Raw genomic sequence first — 22,812 nt, 5'->3', positions numbered from 1 at the left:
GGAGACTGGTCTCTTAGCTCTGATCATACCACAGAAAGTAAATTCATTGAACCTTGAACAAGTTATTTATTCTCTCAAAAATTCAGTTTGTTCATTTTTTAAGATAACAGAACACATATTTTTCTCCCCAGGTTACTAAGTGTTTTAGGTCAAATCAGTTCATATACGAAAAAGCATTCCAGATTTTAAGTGTTATAATAATATAAAATATATTATCAGTAGTACAACCTATGGCATACAGCTCAATGTCTACTAAATTCTGTACTACTGTAACAACTTGATTTTTTGCCTTTAAAATAAGAGCACATCTGATATTACATAAAAAATAATTAATCCAGTTTCTTTAATTACTACGGGAAATAAATCGCTTTTAGAACTGACCAAAATTCCAACGAACCCACTCAAGCAGGGAAGCTCAAAGTCACCCCTTTAGTTATCAAAGTCCACAGCTGTTACAGTGACCGTACAGGTCCACAAGTGTGTAATGGCACCCAAAGGCTAGCAACAAGAGGCAAACAAGGAAACAGGAAAAACGGAAGGAAAAGGCAGAAAAATGGCAGAGTGTGTATGCTACCGGCACCGCTTCTCCACTACTGGGAAAGATTTGCAATAATTGGTGTTATGCTTTTTCTACAACCCCGATTGGGTGCTGAGGGGTACACAAGCCTAATACAATTAAGACTGCTTTACAGTCTAAAATATACTCCCAGGTCTTGCACAAAAGTAGAAACAAAATTTGACTTGACTAACTGAATGCCTCCTAATGGTACCAGGGCATCAACTTAGTGCCCTTTAGTTACCAAGTTTTTATTTAAAAAAAAAAAAAAAAATTTTTGATGGTATATGTTTTCAGCACTGGAATGCATGCTTACTGTGTTTAAATATTTGGTTGGTAATATGGATTTTGAGAAATATGATCTGGTAATACAAGCCACAAATAAGGCAAGTGGCACTGTGGTGCCACCAATCTGTGGTATGACAATACACCAACAAGAACTAAATAGAGAATTTATTGTGGGTGCCTTTTTTTTTTTTCCATTAGGTTACATGGGGAAACCTCTGGTTTTCCAAACATGACACAGAAAAATCAAAACAAACCATCAGATCCCCCTAACTATCACACAGGAAACCCATAATTATGCTTGCAAGTCTTATATCATAGAAATAAAGGGAAAAAAGGCAAAAGTTTACAGAACTAACATATCCAGGAAGCATCACCTAATAGAATGCTCAACCTACACGGTGATGCTCCAACTCTGATTGCTGAGCTCCATGCGTTTCAGAAGGGACCCGCCTTGGTGCTAAATGCATTAGGGCCAGACTAATGTAGTACCTAGGAGGTCCGGAGGCATTAGGGCCAGACTAACGTAGTACGTAGGAGGTCTGGAGGCATTAAGGCCAGACTAACGTAGTACCTAGGAGGTCCGGAGGCATTAGGGCCAGACTAACGTAGTACCTAGGAGGTCCCGAGGCGTTAGGGCCAGACTAACGAAGTACCTAGGAGGTCCGGAGGCGTTAGGGCCAGACTAACGTAGTACCTAGGAGGCCCGGAGGCGTTAGGACCAGACTAACGTAGTACCTAGGAGGTCCGGAGGCATTAGGGCCAGACTAACGAAGTACCTAGGAGGTCTGGAGGCATTAAGGCCAGACTAACGTAGTACCTAGGAGGTCCGGAGGCATTAGGGCCAGAGTAACTTAGTACCTAGGAGGCCCGGAGGCATTAGGGCCAGACTAACGTAGTACCTAGGAGGCCCGGAGGCATGAAAAGTGGCTGCTGGTACACCATCAAACCAATATTAGCTAAAAGGTTTTAATAAGAGCTTTCTTCTTCCTCAAGTATACTTAGAAGTACCAAGAACACTTCACAAAGATAATGGGGGTACTTCGCACTTAAGAAAAATAAAAATAAGCATTTGCTCAGAACGCCGGAGGAAGGCATATACTATGTCCTCTGGAAGCTCTTCCAATTGCAACTATCTTTGAAATTCAGGCTTAGGATATCCTCCCTTAAATAATGGTCAAAGAATCTGTTGATGATAATTTAGTTCAATGTAGCCACATTTTTACTTTTTTTCTTTCTTTTAGGGGTGTTTAACTTGATGTTTTCCAAACATTTTTCATTTAGGAACACAGAATGAGGGGGCACAAAAACATAACTGCAGTCTTCCCCTTATGAGAACAGTCTCCGTAAGTCCTTCCACCCATTCAGAGAAAATCACACATTAGTCATCTATCCATGCTAGGAAGTCTTCTCCCCATCAAGAACCTATAACTGCCCTGCCACCAATTGGAAAAATCCAAATTCCTTGGACTGACTTTCAAGGTTTTACATATTCGACAGGATACCTGCCTAACTTTCCAGAGTCATTTCTTGCCATTGATCACATCACATCCAACCTAAATGATGCACCAGGCCATTCACATCTGAAGTCTCTTCTTCTAAAGTGTTCAACTCCACCTTGTCAACCTGGCAGAATTCTACTTATCCTGTAAGACATCATCAATCAGCAACTCCTCTCTGAAGCCTTCTCTCAAATGTGTATCAAGCACATGAAAAAGCAAAAAGTCAATATAAAAATTCTACTGTGGAGTTGCTTTTCAGAACAGGATGAAATATCTTGGGATTAACGCACTTAGGAGACATTTCCTAGTCTAATAATCTAACACAATGATCTATAAGCACTCACCCAACAGAAAAGGCAGCCAAAGAAGTAATTGATTATTAGTGTTCTAGATGCAAGTTTGGTAGTCATCTGTAAAAAAATGAAGGCTGAAACTATCACAAACGGATAAGAATGGATAATGTTACCCAGGGAGACTCTACAGTGGAAAAAACAAGAGGACCAGTGGGGGAACTTACACCAAGTAGGACAGACTCTTCTAGGTAATTCAGAAGCAAGAGAAAAAAAGACATAGTTATTACTATAAGAGGAAATGGCAGAAAATTAAACAGCTCTAGTTTGGGCAATCATCAGTACAGGTGACAGCTGATGCCTTAAGCCTAAATGAATTCAACCAAACTGAGGATATATCTGGGGACAAGCAGACTGCTGGTAAAATGAGAAAACTGAAGTTAAAAAACCAAAACAAGCCAAAAATCTATAATAATCTGATAGCCCAGAGCTTAAAAAAAAAAAACTCAAAAGTATTTCCAGGAGGGCCACACAATCAAGTAAGATAAGGGTACAGAAGCGTGCACTGTATTTAAAAATATGGAGATCTTTGGTGACCTCAGAATGGCAATTTCAGAGAAGCAGTAAGAGTGGAAGTACAGAAAGCAGTGAAGGCCTGAATTAGAGCTAAGAGAGTAGAGACAGGTGAATGCAAACTTCCAAGAGGCTTAGGCGTGAGTTAGGATGGGAGAGACTTCAGTGTAAGTCAAGGAAAAATAACAACTATGACATTAAAAGTGGGTATATTAAGACGTCATAATTTTGGAGCCTTACATAAGAATGAACACAAACATTAAGTATTTCTTTAAAAACATAAAACTCACAAGAAAGCCACATTATGTAAAAGCACCCTTTAATACTTTGGGCTACCAAGGTGGTACATGTTTGGAAATGAGTTTCCTGTTCCCGGCCTGGGTATTAAAAATCAGAAGATGACAGCAATGACTCCTTCCACCTCAGGAATAATGACCAGGTGGTGCACATTTAAGGTGCTATTACTGGTAGAAGAAGTGCTAAAGTTATACTCATTTCTGCTACTGTGCCTTGGAAAGAGCTAGTTCTTTCTCTGATACAGAAATAACCAGTTCATCAAAAAGAGCTTCTTTCCACCACGCAGGTATTGGACCTTTCTAGGGTAACTCCTCAAAGCCCATTCAACAGCCCATTGTGGCTCAACAGCTCAATAGCTCAGTAGTAACTATGGGTTGGGAACTACCTGTTGTTCATTTTTCATGTCTTTTCACATAGGCCATACCTCTTCTAGGAAACAGAAACCTCAGTTTCTATCTTTGTTTTATTTTCCATGTATCTCCTATGGCTAGTTCCCATAATCATTTGCTTAAGTGGAAAAAGTTTAGGGAGAACATTTACTCTGTACATACCACAAAGAATGTTCTCCCAATTTCTCTTTGAAAATTCAACAGTATGTGTAATGATGTGATTAGCCTTATGCCATTTTCAAAATACCTGTTGCTTACCTACTTTTTTTCCTGCTGCTGCATTATTTCCACTTATTCCAATACCACGGGCTGACTACAATGAAAACACAAAACATCTGCAGAGGTGAGTCAATGAAGAATAGAAGAAGAGATCACCAAATAAGAAATTTGTATTATTTTATTACCAAAATATGATCAGGCTTTCATTTAAAATTATTTAATCTAATTTGTTTAATTAACTTGGAACCTGATTCTGACATCTAGCAATATTCTGCTTATATATCTTTAAGAGAATAAAATTTGATGGCTCAAATAAAAGTTCTTATTTGGGAAAAACAGCAACAAAAATCTTTAGCATTTAAAAATATAATGACAAATTGTTTAATGAAATTATTTTCCAAATTACAGTTCTCAATTTAGGACTAAAATATTATTTACAAGTCAACTGTTAAAATATCTTTTCTACAAACTGCATAATTTTAAGAGACATTTATAAGAATGAAAAAAAATTCAACCCTCAGCCTCCTTATTTATATAAACAAAAAGGAACTTTAAATATGCTGAATCAATATAATGGTAAGTGGTGAAGCATGCTGAAAAGGAAGTACTTACTAGAAAGAAATCTGTGGGCTCTAACTGGGGAGAGCTTTTCCTAAGGCTTTCTTCCTGAAAATGCTGGAGGTCTGTAGATAGCCCAATTCCAGAAGCTCGAAGCCTGCCTGCCCCACACGTGCTCTGTAAACTGTCTCTGCTTGCGCTCCGGGCCAGCGAAGCAAGAAAACCTATATTATTTACACAACCAACGGGCTCTTTGGAAGCCTTGTTGGCCATTTCTGTAATATCCCGAGCCTCAACTTTAGAAATAATATCAGACCTTTTCCCAGGTGAATCAACTTTAACACCTCGAAAGCGAGTAGTCCTAGAGAAAGAACAATCAGTTATATTTCGAACATCCAGTGAACGGAGCACATTTTGTGAAGCAGAAGACTGGAGGTTCCCAGATTCTAAACATTTGGGCTGTCTTTGTGGTTTCACCAGAGAATTATGCAGCGACATTGGTGCAGAACAGCGAAGAGGTGACAAGAGTCTATTCTTGTGAGGGCTTAATTCACGGTGGTTAAGAACTGTAGTTTCTACTGACTCACCACTCAACACTCTTGCAACATGTTTAAGGTGTTGTTCTGTAGCTGTCAGTCCTTTATCACCATTAGTGAGTAGGAGCTCTGGATTTACCTTCCATAGACCTTCTAAGCCACTGCTCTGTTGTTCATTAGAGTTTCCTTCTGTTAACGAAGCAAATGAACCCACTTTAGGTAGAAGGGATTCTTCAGTAACACATGGTTCTGTAGTTGGAAATAAGACAGTGTCATCCTCATTATTAGATGGCAAGCTTCCTGAAAAGTGTTCTGTTCGCCTAGACAGGGATGACCCAAGATGGAGGACAGAATCAGTAAACTCTTTGTCATTTTTGAATTCCACATGAGGTATCTGAGGTGGTAGTTTGATGCTACCATTGGAATGAGACAGTGTGTTACTCTCCCAGTTATCATCTTCCTTAAGAAAATCACTAGTGATAGATGATATGGGTTTATCAGCAGGGAGCAGAGTCGCCAAACTTGAAAGCGCATTCTTGGAAGTTTCAGGTAGATATGTATTCCCAGGAGAAGGTAAGCAAGACTGTCCGATGTGGGGGAGAACCCTCAACAATCTACGGCGAGCTGCTGCCGTGGAACCACTAGAAGGTCGAGGAGCTAGAGGCGGACGAGGTTTTACCTTAACAGCTTTCTTAGGCTAAAAGAAAAGAGTGAATACATAATTCCTTTTCTTTTACATAAGTCATTTTCTCTGCCCATTAAAAATAAAAGTGAAGAAAGAAAATGTTACTTACCATATTAGCATTGTGATTACTTCAATTCGAAATGTTTTAAAAAATGAAAACCTTAAGCTTATGACTGAAAATAATTTTACTATCTCCCTTATTGGGTCTCATTTTCCAAGAATGTTAAAGACAAATAATATTTTTGTTTTCCTCACTACAAATTATCTGTTAGAGTTTTACTGAGAAGAAAACTGATTATCTTAGGTATGACACTGCAAACCTATTTTAAGTCCTTAAAAACACTTCCTAGTAGGGTGAACAAGTGTATGGCTAGGTAGGTGTTCAGAAGAGTAAACAGGCGTAAACTGCTAACCTTGAAAAGGCTTACTTGCAAGGTTGGCCCTTGGCTGGCTTATAGGGACTTGGATTTGGGGAAGGTTCTCACTGCCCTGATAAGAGTGACTCACTAAGCTAGGCTATTTGTACAAACAATGTGGTTCATGTTGAACAGCAGCTTTTCTTCTGGGAGTCTAGAATGTTGATATGTGCTTAGCAGAGGCTGCCTGTGTGACCAGTCTCCAGTACAAATCCTAGATACTAATGAGCTTCCCTGGTAGACAACACTTCACACATTTTGTCACAACTCATTGATGGAGGAATTAGGCATATCCTGTGGAAATCCAGTGGGATAGGACTCTTGGAAGCTTGTGCCTGGCTTCCTTCGGACCCCACCTCATAAGTCTTTTCCCTTTGCTGATTTTTCTTTGTATCTTTCTGCTGTAATAAATTTTAGCCATGAATATGATTATACGCTAGTCTTTGGAGAACTCCAGTGAACCATCAAACCCAGGGGTGGTCTTGGAGAGCCCCAACATAGCAGGCTTTGATAAAGGTATCAAAAATTAATTATATTATGGATAAAGTTGAGAAGCCTTAGCTCTTAAAAACAACCAAAATGATAACCAGCAGGCATCAGGGTAGGATGAGATACCTGATGACAAACCAACACTCCCAGCTAGCACAATAAGAAAAGCTAGACAATTCAGTGCACAGCTGTTAAGGTAGGGAGAACTGGAGGAGCTAGGATTCCAAGGAGGAAAGAACCATGGAGAGATGAGCTGACTGCTTTTATTCTTAGACCATTGTCTTGCCAACATGAAATTTTATGCCCAACAAAAATATTCTTCAAACATGAAGGTAATGGCTTTTGGGTTACCAGAGACTAATGACAGTTGCCTAAATCTGAATTTCTTCATGCATCCTCCAAAAAACCACACAGATCAACAAAAAAAAGCAAAGATAATCACACATACCCTGTGCCTTCAGCAAATCCAGGAGCAAACTTTGAAGTTTCACAAATACTTCACAGTACCTGAAAGTGGGAAAATACCCAAATCTTGCAGACTCAACTACAAAGTCTATGCCTGTAGTGAGAGACAAGCAGGAGTGTGGAGCCCCCAAAAGAGAAAATTCCACTTGATTATGAAAATACTGAAAAGAGATCTAAGATCTATCAAACACTGGCTATTAGGAAATCAAAAGAAAGTGACTTGAAATTCTTCAGGACCTGAGGAAGTAAGTTCAAGAAGGTATCACTTCTTGGGGAAAAAAGGGACAAGTTGGAAGATGATGCTTCTTGGGCACCTGATAGTGAAGGCAAAGAGAGAAGTTCAGAGGGGGGAAAGAAAGGGTCCTAGAGAAACAAAAGGGAATCACAAAATCAGAAAGCACACCAACCTCTCTCTCCTCAAAAAGGGTGCCACTGATTTAAACAGCTGCATGCCACTCTACCAACAGAAGAGGGTGCTTTTTAAGTAAGAAACTTGTTTTCCCACCCAATATCCTCACTCTGTCTACATACAACTACCAATGTTTGCTCAAGAAAATTAAAAAAAAAAAAAGAACAGAAAATAAACAGAAAAAGGCAGAACAAATCCATACAAAGCCACTGTACAAGAAATACAAAAATTCAAGACAAAATGGACAAAAAAATAGATATAAAATGAGACCTGACAAAACCCAGAAAATAATCTAAAGGAAACAACTAAATCATTTTAGAATCAAAGACTAAATGACAAGATACCCAAGGAAGACTAGCTCCTGGTGAACATTTAATAGAGGACACTGAGGAAAGGCAAGAAAACAGCCAAGAAAAGGAAAATAAAATAATTTAAAAGGATAAGAGAGGAAGTGGTTGTACAGCAGACAAAGAAGGTCCCATATAAAGTCCCTAAAAAAGAATATAAACAATAAAACAAATTTAATACATAAACTATAATACAAAAAAAAAAAAATCCTGCAACAACAGCTGACTTGAATCTTCATATTGAAAAGGCTCAAGTGTAAAACGAAAATTGACCCAAATGGTTAACTCCAAAACATACCCCGTAAAATCATTAGGCTTAAAAAAAGACCAAAAAAAAAAAAAAAAATCCTCACATCCTCCAGACAAAAGACCAAGCCATTCACAAACTAAATAAAGTCAGAATGGCAATTAGATTTCTCAATGACGATATACAAAGCAAGGAACAGCTGAGGAATGTTTTAAAAAAACTTGTAGAAAAGAAGTGTGAACCAATGATTTCGTATCCAAACTCTCCTTTAAGCATTAAGACTAAAGAAAAATTTTTGAACATTCAATAACCAGGAATTATTCTATTTACAAACCTTTCTTGAGGCATTTACTAGACATGAGCTTCTTCTAACCACACAAATATGGAGAAACTTCAGTAAAAAGACTGGTGGTACGTATGGAATATATAGATAATTCTCATTATTTGCAGTAGATACGTCCTATAAGGCTGCCACAAACACTGAGCTAACAAATATTGAGCCATTACTCCCAGGGTGTCACCTAGGGTTAGGGTTAGGTTCCTGAGAGCTGCTGGTTACAACATTTTCATCAACTGACCAGTACATAACCTTGTTCTATGTGTGCTTCTGTTTAAAGACTGCTTATTTAATATGCATTGGTGATTCACTAACATCGAACTCACGGCAAACATACTATAACTTATGCCGGAAAGAAGCTTATCTCCATAAGGTACATCACAGTCTTCTTGCACTTAGGAACACTAGACAGCACGTCAGCATTATACTTGGGGGCCATTTTAAATAGTAAAACTACCAACATACAAAAATGCAAAAAAACATGGCACTAAATAGGTTGTAAAAAGACACTTGTTTACAGCATGAGAGCTGAAAAAAAGAAGGCAGACTGCTTGCTCCCTTGTTTGACCTCAACTGGGAACACATATGTTGAATAATTCAAATTTTTTGTCACTCTGCAAAAAAAATCTTTAAATATTGAAAACTATGGAAGTACTGACTTTGAGGTTATAAATAAATTTTAGTGAGCCTGCGAATCTTAGAAGTCCTTGTGGGACAGTGGTTAAGAGCTCAGCTGCTAACCAAAAGGTCAGCAGTTTGAATCCACCAGCCGCTCCTTGGAAACCATATAGGGCAGTTCTAGTCTGTCCTATAGGGTTACTACAGGGTCAGAATCGGCTTGATGGTAACAGGTTTGGTTTTGGTTTAGGCAGTTTTGCAAATATATAATTGCAAACAGTGAGGATCAGCTATATTTCATATTAAATATCTAAAATTATAATGGGGTAAGGACAAGGGAAGAAAATGATTTATAAATGTTATATTTTCTAAAAAAAAAAAAGTAGAAATAATGCCATTTTAAAATGGAGGAAAAAGAAGAGAGAAGGGAGAGACTAAAATCAGTTTATTGACTGACAATTAGTTAAGAGGTGGGAATCAAAAGGCATCATTTAAAGTTGGCAAATATAAGAGGAAAAGGGTAAGAAGGAAAAGGTGAACCAAGGACATGACGTACACAACACAATCAGTAAAATCTTATATTTATCAAACTTTATCCCAATAATAGAGAATAAAACACCTTCTCAAGCACACAAAGAACACTCACAAAAAGTAATATTAGATCTCAAAAAATCAAACTCTATAAAGTGGAAATGAAAACAACATTCTCTGATCTCTAGGCAATAAAACTAGAAATTACAAATAAGGAAAAAACCAAAAAGTCTCTTTCATGAGAAATTTTGCAAATTCTATTAAACAACTCTTGAACAAAAAGGAACATATCAACTACAACTGCAAAATTTCTTTAAAGAAATTAATAATGAAAATACTAGAAATTGACATTATGTGGCTCCTCGTGTACTGCACTGAGGATACTGCATCATCATCTACATATTATTCCTGCCAAAAACGTTTGATCTGCATCTACTCTACTCAAGAAGAAATGATCAGGCAAAGCCAAACTGAGGGATGTTCTTCAAGACAACTGGCCTACACGCCTCAAAACTATCTGACATGGACGTCCAAGCTAAGAAATTGTATAAAAGGAGACTAAGAAAACGTTACAACTAAATGCAATGTTTGATTTTTTATTTGATCCCAGATTTAAAAAAAAATGATAGCAAGGGCATTATTAAGATATGGAAAAATGTGAAAACAGATGACATAATGTGCATAAATGATAAACGATGTGAGCATGACAACTATTGTAATTATACAGGAGAAGCCCTTGTTATTAGGAGGTACATGCTGAAGTATTTAGGGGGAAAGCATCATGATGTCTGCAACTAACTCTCAAGTGGATTAGAAAAAAACGTAGGAAGAGCAAATGTGGGAAAACACAACACTTGGTGAATCTAGGTAAAATGTATATGGGTATTCAGTTCACTGTAGTACTAGTCTTATAACATTTTTTGGAGGATTGAACATGTTTCAAAATAAAAATATATAAGTTTTCAGACAGACACAGAGAGATCTCACTGCCAGGGACCCTAAACAAAAAAGAAATAATTCAGACATAAGGAAAATGATCCTTGAGAGAAACACATAAAGAAAGAAAGAAAAGGAACAGAAAAGGTAAAACGTGGGTAAATGGAAATAACGACTGAATACTGGTGTCTTAGTCATCTAGTGCTGCTATAACAGAAATACCACAAGTGGATGGCTTTAACAAAGAGAAATTTATTCTATTACAGTCTAGTAAGTAACAAGTCCAAATTCAGGGTGTCAGCTCCAGCGGAAGGCTTTCTCCCTCTGTCAACTCTGGAGGAATATTCCTTGTCATCAATCTTCCCCTGGTCAAGTTAGGCCATGATTTCCAGTATTCTGTGGTTGTCCTCCATCTTGTGATTATGATTTTATGTTAAAGAGGATTAGGGTGGGATTGTAACACCCTTACCACGTCACATCCCTGATCTGACAAACACAGGCGAAATCAAGGAAAACACAAAGCAATGGAAGAATCCAGGAAAATAACTAAAGAACAAAATGTCAAAATAATAAGCAATCAGAAATCATAGAAAAACAGCAATTAGAAATCCAAAAGAATTTCAGAAATGGACAACACAATAGCAGGTTTTAGGAGCAAATTTGAAAAAGTGGAAGAGTTAATCGGAGAAATTGGAGACAAATCCATGTATGCCACTTTGTCTGAGGAAAAATCAGAGAAAAGAATGAAGAAAATCTAAAAACTATGTGGGATACCATAAAGAGCAAAAATTTGCACATGCTCAGGGGGATAAAATGGGAAACACAGAGAGGACCATTGAAGATTTGCTGACAGAAAACTTCCCTAATATCATGAAGATGAAAAGCCGACCACCCAAGAAGCTCAACGAATTCCATATAAGATAGACCCCAAAAGAAAGTCACCAAAAAAAAGGCATATCATAATCATACTTGCCAAAACCAAAAACAAAGAAAGAATTGTGAGAGCAGCTTGAGAAAAATGAAAAGTAACATACAAAGGGGAAACAGTAAGACTAAGCTCTGATTACTCAACAGAAACCATGCAGGCAAGTAAACAATGGGATGACATATTTAAAACACCGAAAGAAAAAAACCGCCAACCAAGAATAATAGATCCTGCAAAACTCTCTCTCACATATGATGGAGAAGTTAGGACATTTTCAGATAAAAAGAAATTAAGGGAATTTGTAAAAATCAAACCAAACTTAAACAAGCATTATTAAAGAGAGTCCTTCAGTTATACAACCAACAACTCAGAAAACAACCTGAATCTAAGACACAGGCCAGTGTCAGCCAGATACCAACTGAGATAATGAACTCTCCAAGATAAAATAAAACTAAAAAATTAAAACACGGAACTAGAGACGTCAATCTGTAAATGATGATAACATTAGAACAACAAAAGGGGAATACATGACATAGGTATAAAATTTTCAAACGGAAAGGAAGTCACGATGATATCAAGTAATAAAAAAAGACTGGATCAAACTTAGGAAGATACAGGAAAATTTCAAGGTAACACAAAGAAAGTTAAGAAATCTACTCGTGAAAATAAAGAAGAAAAACAAAGTCTCGGTACACACAAAATCTACATTGATGAAAGGAAGAAAAACAAATTCCACAAACAAAAGGAACCCAGCACCGGAGAGAAAGAAGAACAAAGAAATCCTGAGCACCACAAAAAAAGCACTAAAAAATGACAGCAATAAACTCAAGCATACCAATAATCACACTGAATGCAAATAGTTCAAATGTACCTATAAAGAGACAAAGAGTGACAGAAAGGATAAAAAAAAATGACCCATCAATCTGCTGTCTACAAGACACAATGACAGAAGTATACTAAAAATTAAAGGATGGGGAAAAAAAAATCAAGCAAACCACAACCAAAAAAGCACCAGAGGCAATCCTAATCTCAGATAAAATGGACTTTAAAACAAAATCTACCATAAAAAACAAGGAAGGACATAATGATTAAAGGGACAATCCACCACAAGGACATAACTGTAATAAATATCTACGCACCCAATGACAGGGCCCAAGATACGTAAAACAAACTAACATCACTGAAAAGAGAAATTCACGGTTCCACAATAATAGTAGGACGCTTCGACACACCACTCTTGTTAAAAGACAGAACACGCAGAAAGAAACTCAGCGAAGATACATAGGATCTTAAGGCCACAATCAACTATCTTGATCTCACAGACATATATAGAACATTCCACCCAACAACAGCAAAGTATACATTCTTTTCCGATGCATATGGTACATTCTCCACAACAGACTACATCTTAGTACACAAAGCAACCCTCAACAAAATCCGAAACAATGAAATAATACAAAGCACCTTCTCAGATCACAATGCCATTACAGCAGAAATTAGTAACAGGAAGAGCAAGGAAACAAAATCAAATACGTGGAAGCTGAATAACACCCTGCTTAAAAACCACTGGGCAACAGAAGAAATCAAAGACAGAATCAAACAATTTCTAGAATAAAATAAGAATGAAAACACATCAGACCAAAACCTATGAGACACAGCTAAGGCAATGCTCAGAGGTCAATTCACAGCATTAGGTGCAAGCATCAAAAAAGAAAAACGGACAAAATCAAAATGTTAGTCCTACAACTCAAACAAATAGAGAAAAGCAAAAGAAGCCCACAGCCACCAGAATAAATAACAAAGACCAGAGCAGAAATAAATGAAATAGAGAACAGAAAAACAATTGAAAGAGTTAACAAGACCAAAAGCTGGTTCTTTGAAAAGATTAACAAAATCGATAAACCACTGACCAGAATAACAAAAGAAAAACAGGAGAGGAAGCAACTGAATAAGAAATGAGATGGGCAATATCACAACAGACCCAACTGACACTAAGAGAATCATAACAGAATATTATGAAAAACTGTACTCTAACAAATTTGAAAAGCTAGAGGAAATGGACAAATTTCTAGAAACACACTACCTACCTAAACTAACACAAACTGAGGCAGAAAATCCTAACAGACCCATAACGAAACAAGAGATTGAAAACGTAATAACAAAAAACTCCCAACAAAAAAGTCCTGACCAAGATGGCTTCACTAGAGAATTCTAACAAACATTCAGAGAAGGGCTCACACCAGTACTACTCAAACTGCTTCAGAATATAGGAAAGGAAGGAATACTTCTGAATTCTTTCCATGAATCCAACATAATCCTGATACCAAAACCAGGAAAAGATGCCCCCAAAAAATAAAATTACATACCAGTATCTTTCATAAATACAGATGCAAAAATTCTCAACAAAATTCTAGCCAATACAATTCAGCATTTTATATTTAAAAAAAAAATCACAACCAAGTGGGACTTATACCATGTATGAAAGGATGGCTCCACGTTAGAAAATCAATTAACATAATCCAACACATAAATTTTTAAAAATCACATGATCACCTCAATCAATGCAGAAAAGGCATTTTGATAAAGGCCAACATCTATTCCTGACAAAAACTATCAATAAAATAGGAATAGAAAGAAAATCTTCAACATAATAAAGGGCATCCATACAAAACCAGGAAACCCTGGTGGTGTGGTGGTTAAGTGCTACGGCTGCTAACCAAAGGGTTGGCAGTTCAAATCCACCAGGTGCTCCTTGGAAACTCTATGGGGCAGCTCTACTCTGTCCTATAGGGTCACTATGAGTCAGAATTGACCCAACGGCACTGGGTTTGGTTTTTTTTTTTTTTTTTGGATACAAAACCAACAACCAACATCATTTTCAATGGAGAGAGGCTGAAAACATTCCCCTTGAGAACAAGAACAAAACAGGGATGCCCTTTTATCTCCACTCATGTTTAACATTGTGCTGCAAGTCCTAGCTAGACTAATAAGGCAAGAAAAAGAAATAAAGGGCACCCAAATTAGTAAGGAAGAAGTAAAACTATTCCTATTCACAGATGATATGATACTATACATAGAGAACACTAAAGACTCCACAAGAAAACCACTGGAACTAATAGATTCAGCACTGTAGAAGGACAAAAGATCGACATACAAAAACTAGTTGGATTTCTACATCAATAAAGGGAACTACAAAAAGGAAAATCAGGAAAGCAATACCATTTATAATCGCCCCTAAAAAAAAAAAAAAAAACAACTTAGAAATAAATCTAACTGGGGACATAAAAGGCCTATACAAAGAAAACTACAAAACACTACTGTAATAAACCAAAAGAGATCTACATAAATGAAAAAAACATACCATGCTCATGGATAGGCAGACTCGACATTGTGAAAATGTCAATTATACCCAAAGCAATCTACCAATACAATCCAATCCCAATGCAAATACCAACAGCATTCTTTAACAAGACAGAAAAACTAATCATTAACTTTATATGGAAAGGAAAGTAGCTCTGGATAAGTAAAACATTACTGAAGAAGAACAAAATAGGAGTCCTCGCACTACCTGGCCTCAGAACCTACTATACAGCTATGGTAGTCAAAACAGTCTGGTGCTGGTATAACAGACACATTAACCAATGGAACAGAATCGAGAACCCAAGTAGATCCATCTACCTACAGCCACTTGATGTTTGACAAAGCCCAAAGTCCATTAAATGAGGAAACGACAGTCTTTTTCACAAATGGTGCTGGCAGCACTGGATGTCCATCTGTGTATAAATAAAACAGGACCCATACCTCACACCATACACAAAAACTAATTCAAAATGGATCAAAGACATAAATATAAAACCAGAAACTATAAAGATCATGGAAAGACAAATAAGGTCAACGATAGGCACCCTAATATATGACATAAATCAGATACAAACCATAAATAACAATACATAAACAACAGAAGATAAGCTAGGTATCTGGGATCTTCTAAAAATTAAACACTTATACTCATCAAAAGACTTCACCAAGACAGTAAAAAGAGAACATCCACATTGGGGAAAAAAATGTTGGCTACAACATATCCAGCAAACTTCTAATCTAAAAGCTATAGGAAAATCCAACACCTCTATAACAAAAAGTCAAATAAACCAATCGAAAAAGGGGCAAAGGATATGAAAAGACACTTCACCAAAGAAGACATTCAGGTGGCTAAGAGACACATGAGGAAATGCTCATGATCACTGGCCATTAGAGGAATGCAAACCAAAACTACAATAAGATGCCATCTCACCCCAGCAATAGTGGCATGAATCAAAAAAACAGGAAATAACAAGTGTTGGAGAGGTTGTGGGGAGATTGAAATTTTTATGCACTACTGGTGGGAATGCAAAATGATACAACCATTTTGGAAGACGATATGGCACTGCCTTAGAAAGCTAGAAACAGACCATATGATCCAGTAATCCCACTCCTAGGAATATATCCAAGAGAAAGAAGAGCCGTCACACGAATAAACACATGCACACCCATGTTCACTGCAACATTATTCACAATAGCAAAAAGATGGAAACAACCGAAGTGCCCATCAACAGATGAATGGATAAACAAACTATGGTGCACACACACAATGGAACACTATGCAACAATAAAGAACAATAATGAATCTGCAAAACACCTCACAACATGGATGAATCAGGAGGGCATTATGTAAGTGAACCACAAACAAATACCGTAATGAGATCACTCTTATGAAAATTCAAGAAAATGTTTACACACAGAAAGAAACAATCTTTGTTTACGAGGGAAGGGAGGGATGGTGAGGGAAAAACACTAACTAGATGGTAGGTAAGTGGTAACTTTGGTGAAGGGTAAGACAGTACACAATACCAGGGAAGTCAGAACAACTTGGCCAAGGCAAAGTCATAGAAGCTTCACAGACACACCCAAACTCCCTGAGGGATAGAGTTACTGGGCTGAAGGTTGGGGACCATGGTCTAGGGAACATCTAGCTCAACTAGCATAACATAGGTTATAAAGAAAATGTTAATCTCCATGGAGGAATCTGGAAGGTATTATGCTGAGTGAAATCAGTCAGTTGCAAAAAGACAAATATTGTACGAGACCACTATTGTAAGAACTCGAGAAATAGTTTAAACAGAGTAGAAAATATTCTTTGATGGTTACGAGAGGAGGGAGGGAGGGAGGGAGGGGGTATTCACTAATAAGATAGTAGACAAGAACTGTTTTAGGTGCAAGGAAAGACAACACACAATACAGCAGAAGTCAGCACAATTGGACAAGACCAAAAGCAAAGCAATTTCCTGAATAAACCGAACGATTCAAAGCCCAGCATAGCCGGGGCAGGGGTTTGGGGATCATGGTTTCGGGGACATCTAGGTCAATTGGCACAATAAAATCTATTAAGAAAACATTCTGCATCCCACTTTGAATAGTGGCATCTGGGGTCTTAAATGCTAGCAAGTGGTCATCTAAGATACATCAATTGGTCTCAACCCACCTGGAGCAAAGGAGAATGAAGAACACCAAAGACACAAGGTAACTATGAGCCCAAGAAACAGAAAGGGCCACATAAATCGAAGACAACATCAGCCTAAGACCAGAAGAACTAGATGGTGCCCAGCTACAACCAACGACTGCCCTGAGAGGGAACACAACAGAGAACCCCTGAGGGAGCACGGCAGCAGTGGGATGCAGACCTCAAATTCTCGTAAAAGGACCAGACTTAATGGTGTTACTGAGGCTAGAAGGACGCCGGAGGTCGTGGTCCCCATACCTTCTGTTAGCCCGAGACAGGAATCATTTCCAAAACCAGCCCTTCAGACAGGGATTAGACTGGACTATAGGATAGAAAATGACACTGGTGAGGACTGAGCTTCTTGAATCAAGTAGACACACGAGACTATGTGGGCAGCTCCTGTCTGGAGGGGAGATGAGAAGGCAGAGGAGGTCAGAAGCTGGCTGAATGGACGTGAAAACAGAGGGTGGAGAGAAGGAGTGTGCTGTCTCATTAGGGGGAGAGCAACTAGGAGTATACAGCAAGGTGTATATAAATTTTTGTATGAGAGACTGACTTGATTTGTAAACTTTCACTTAAAGCACAATGAAAATAAAAAAAAAAAAGGAAATGTTAATCTGGAGGGCATTATGGTGAGTAAAATAAGTCAACCACAAAAGGACACATACTGTATGATACTACTATTATACAAATGCATGAAAATGTTTCTACACAGAAACAATCTTTGGTGGTTATGAGTGAGGGGAGGGGTGGAAAAGGAAAAACACTAAATAGTACAAAAGTGAATTCTTCCAAATATTTCAGAAAGAAATAACACCAGTATTATACAAATTCTTCTACAGAATAATGAAGACGGAACACTTCTCAATTCTTGTAGGAGACCAGCTAAGCATGATGACAAAACACAATAAGGACATTACAAGAAAGGAAAACTATAGGCCAACCTCTCTCATGAACAAAAATCCCAAATAGAATATTCAAATTAAATCTAAAGATATAAAAAGGAAAATACATCACAACAAAGAGAGTTTCATTCAAAAAATTCAAGAGTCATTTCATATTTTAAAAAAAATTATTCACCACATTATCAGAATATTTTTATTCAGTACAAAATACTTTTTAAATTCCCTTTGGATTTCTTCTTTGACTCATGGGCTACATAAAAGTGTGTTATTTTCAAATATTATATTTACCAAATATATTTCCATTATGAGTTCTAATTTTATTCCATTGAGAGCATATTTTGTGTAAGTGAATTTTTAAAAAACATATGGGAACTTGTTCTATGACCCACAATATGGTTTATCTTGATAAATATTTCCTGTGCACTTGAAATAATATATATGCTGCTGTTCTGTAATTTTATAAAGGTCAGTGTGGTCAGTAGGCTGATAGTGTTGTTATAGTCTTCTTATATTCTTTCTGATTTTCAGTGTATCTTTTGTATAAAATGAAGAGCATGGGGTGTTGAAATCTTCAATATAAGCATGGATTTGTTTATTTCTCTTTGCAGTTTTTGCTTCATGTATTTTAAAGTTCTGTATTGGGTACCTAAATATTTGGGATTGTAGGAATAAGATATATATATTTTTAAACAGTGTTGGATCAACTGTTCTCTAGAGGGGAGGGGCACAGATATTTTGATCATACTTCACATTGTACCAAAAAAAAAAGGGACTGTAAATCTAAATGAGAAAAGTACACTAATAAAGCTTTTGGAAGGAAAAAAAAAGGAGAATGCCTTCAGTACGTTGTTGTAAGAAAAGACTTCATTAAGTTGGTTATTTAAAAAAAGCACTAATCATAAGGAAAATATTATAATTTGAATTATGTACTAAAATTAAAATCATACATTCATCAAGAGGTACCATTAAGAGTAAGAGTAAGCCACTGAATGGTAGAAGATATCTGCAAGTCATATATCTGACAAAGAACTTGTATCCATGTATATACAAATGTCCACAAATCACTAAGCAAAAGGTAGAAAAACCAATAGGAAAATGAGCAAAAGACCTGAACAGGCACTTCAGAAGAGAAGATATCCTAATATACAAATAAGCATATGAAAAGCTCAACATCATTCTTCACCAAAGAAATGTAAAATTTTTTAAGTAATTTATTTTTCTTTTTGTATTGTACTTAAGATGAAGGTTTACAGAACAAACTAGTTTCTCAACAGTCAGTATACACATTGTTCTATGACATTGGTTAACAACCCCATGACATGTCAACACTCTCCCTTCTCAACCCTGGGTTCCCTATTACCAGCTTTCCTGTTCCCTCCTGCCTTCCAATCTCTGCCCCAGGACTGGTGTGCCCCTTTAGTCTTGTTTTGTTCCATGGGCCTGTTCAGTCTTTGGCTGAAGGGTGAACCTCAGGAGTGACCTCATTACTGAGCTGAAAGGGTGTCCAGGAGCTATACTGTCAGGGTTTCTCCAGTCTCTGTCAGGCCAGCAAGTCCGGTCTTTCTTTTTGAGTTAGAATTTTGTTCTACATTTTTCTCCAGCTCTGTCTGGGACCCTGTATTGTGATCCCTGTCAAAGAAGTCAGTGGTGGTAGCCAGATACCACCTCATACTGGACTCAGGCTGATGAAGGCTGTGGAAGATGCAGTCCATTAGTCCTTCAGACTATCCTTCCCTTGTGTCTTTAGTTTTCTTCATTCTTCCTTGCTCCCAAAGAGGTGAGACCAGTGGAGTATCCTAGATGGCTGTTCACAGGCTTTTAAGACCCCAGATGCTACTCACCAAAGTAGAATGTAGAACATATTCTTTATAAACTATGTTATGCCAATTGAGCTAGATATTCCCTGAGATCGGGTCCCCACAGCCCTCAGCCCAGCAATTTGGTCCCTCAGGGAGTTTGGATGTGTCTATGGGGCTACCATGACCTTGCCTTGTATAGGTTGTGCTGCCTTCCCCAGTATTGTGTACTGTATAACCCTTCACCAAAGTTTCCCATCTATCTATTGAGTGTTTTTCCACCCCCACCCCTCCCTCATAACCATCAAAGATTTTTTCTTTTTCTGTGTAAACCTTTTCATGAATATTTACAGTAGTGGTCCCATACAATATTTCTCCTTTTGTGGTTGACTTATTTCACTCAGCATAATGCCCTCCATATTCATCCATGTCATGAGATGCTTCACAGATTCATTGCTGTTCTTTATTGTTGTGTAATACTCAGTTGTGTGTATGTACCACAGTTTGTTTATCCATTCATCTGTTGATCTGCATCTAGGTTGTTTCCATTTTTCGCTATTGTGAACAATGCTGCAATGAACATGGGTGTGCATACGTCTGTCCGTGTGATGACTCCTGTTTCTCTAGGATGTACTCCTAGGAGTGGGGTTGCTGGATCATATAATATTTCTATTTCTAGCTTTCTAAAGAAGCACCATATTGTTTTCCAAAACGGTTGAATCATTTTGCATTCCCACCAGTGGTACATAAGAGTTCCGATCTCCCCACAGCCTCTCCAATGCTTATTATTTCCTATTTTATTGATTTGTGCCAGTAATGTCAGAGTGAGATGGTATCTCATTGTGGTTTTGATCTGCATTTCTCCAATGGCTATAGATCTTGAGCATTTCCTCATGTGTCTGTTGGCCGCTTTAATGTCTTCTTTGTAGAAGTGTCTGTTCATTTTCTTTGCCCATTTTTTAATTGGATTGTTTGTCTTTATTGTAGAGGTGTTGGATTTTCTTTTAGATTTTAGAGATTAGGCCTTTGTCTGACATGTAATAGCCAAATTTATTTTCCCAGTCTGTAGGTTCTCTTTTTACTCTTTTGGTGACATCTTTTGATGATCATAATTGTTTAATTTTTAGAAGATTCCAGTTATCTAGCTTATCCTCTAGAGCTTGTGTGTTGTTGGTTGTGGTTTGTATCCTGTTAATGCTGTGTATTATCCCCTCTAGTGTTGATTCTTTTTTTCTTCTGTGAACTTCATGGTTTTTGGCTTTATATGGTCTTTGATCCATTTTGAGTTAGTTTTTGTATGTGGTGTAAAGTATGGGTCATGTTTTATTTTTATGAAGATGGACATCCAGTTTTGCCAGCACCATTTGTTAAAAAGACTATCTTTTCCCCAACTGATGGTCACTGGGCCCTTGTATAAGCTCAGGTGACCATAGGTGAATGGATTTACATCAGTGTTCTCAACTCTGTTCCATTGGTCAATGTATCTGTTGTTGTACCAGTACCAGGCTGCTTTGACTACCGTAGCTGTATAGTAGGTTCTGAGGTCAGGTAGTGCAAGTCCTCCTACTTTATTCTTCTTCTTCAATAGTGCTTTATTTATCCAGGACTTCTTCCCCTCCCATATATAATGATAAGTTTTTCCATCTCCTTAAAGAATGTTGTTGGTATTTAGATCGGTATCACATTGTATTTGTAAATCGCTTTGGGTAGAATTATCATTTTCACAATGTTGAGTCTACCTATCCATGAACATGGTATGTTTTTCCATTTATGTAGATCTCTTTTGATTTCTTGCAGTACTGTTTTGTAGTTTTCTTTGTATGGGTCCTTTACGTCCCTGGTTAGATTTATTCCCAAGTATTTTCTTTTCTTAGGGGTGATTAGAAATGATATTGTTTTCCTGATTTCCTTTTCATCATTCTCTTTATTGCTGTATAGGAATCCAACTGATTTTTTAATGTTGATCTTGTATCCCGCTACTCTGCTGAATCTTTCTATTAGTTCCAGTAGTTTTCTCTGGAGTCTTTTGGGTTTTCTGTGTATAGTATCATATCACCTACAAATAGGGACAATTTAACTTCTTCATTACAAATATTCTTCTCCTTGCCTTACTGCTCTAGCTAGGACTTCCAACACAACGTTAAATAGGCCCACAAAAAACCCAGTGTAGGAGTGGTGATAAAGGGCATCCTTGTCTTGTTCCTGTTCTCAAGGGGGAATGTTTTCAGCCTTTCTCCATTACGAATGATGTTGGCCATTGGTTTTGCATATGTGCTCTTTATTATGTTGAGAAAATTTCAATATATACCTAGTCTATTGAGAGTTTTTATCAGAAATAGGTGTTGGTCAAATGCCTTTTCTGCATCGATTGAGATGATCATGTGATTCTTTTTTTTTATTTATGTGGTGGATTATGTTGATTGATTTTCTAATGTTAAACCATCCTTGCATACCTGGTATGAATCCTACTTGGTTGTGGGTTTTTTTTTTTTTTTTTAAATATGCTGCTGAATTCTATTGGCTAGAATTTTGAGAGTTTTTCCATCTACATTCACGAGAAATATCGGTCTGTAATTTTCTTTTTTTCTGGTTTCTTTGCCTGGTTTTGGTATCAGGGTTATGGTGGCTTCATAGAATGAATTCAAAGTATCACTTCCTTTTCTAAGTTCTGAAATAGTTTGAGTAGCACTGGTGTAAGCTCTTCTCTGAATGTTTGGTAGAATTCTACAGTAAAGCCATTGGGCCAGGGCTTTTTTTTGTTGGGAGTTTTTTTTTTAATTACCTTTTCTATCTCTTCTGTTGTTATGAGTCTGTTCAGATTTTCAACATCATTTTGTGTTCATTTGGGTTGGCAGTGCATTTCTAGAAATTCGTCCATTTACTCTAGGTTTTCAAATTTGTTGCAGTAGAGTTTTTCATAATACTCTGTTATGATCCTCTTTATTTCAGTTGTGTCTGTAGTAAC

The 22,812-nt window shown here is 37.3% G+C and overlaps 1 protein-coding gene across 9 annotated transcripts in view; it reads right to left on the bottom strand.

Moving 5' to 3' along the window:
* Nucleotides 1-22,812, bottom strand: part of ZFAND4 (zinc finger AN1-type containing 4) — a 125,588-nt gene that overhangs the window by 3,478 nt on the left and 99,298 nt on the right. For 8 of the 9 annotated variants that reach the window (XM_049855545.1, XM_049855540.1, XM_049855543.1 and 5 more), the window contains 2 exons: nt 4,724-5,902; nt 4,151-4,205 (listed from right to left, as the gene is read on the bottom strand). In XM_049855545.1, coding sequence (XP_049711502.1) covers nt 4,151-4,205; nt 4,724-5,902 — 1,234 coding nt within the window. The remainder of the gene's footprint in view (nt 1-4,150; nt 4,206-4,723; nt 5,903-22,812) is intronic. The other variant, XM_049855541.1, reaches the window with a different exon arrangement.

The sequence above is a fragment of the Elephas maximus genome, chromosome 16, assembly GCF_024166365.1.
Source record: "Elephas maximus indicus isolate mEleMax1 chromosome 16, mEleMax1 primary haplotype, whole genome shotgun sequence".
Classification (NCBI taxonomy): Eukaryota; Metazoa; Chordata; class Mammalia; order Proboscidea; family Elephantidae; genus Elephas; species Elephas maximus.
The sequence above is the reverse complement of the archived record's forward strand: the minus strand, read 5'-3'. Positions and strand labels throughout refer to the sequence as shown.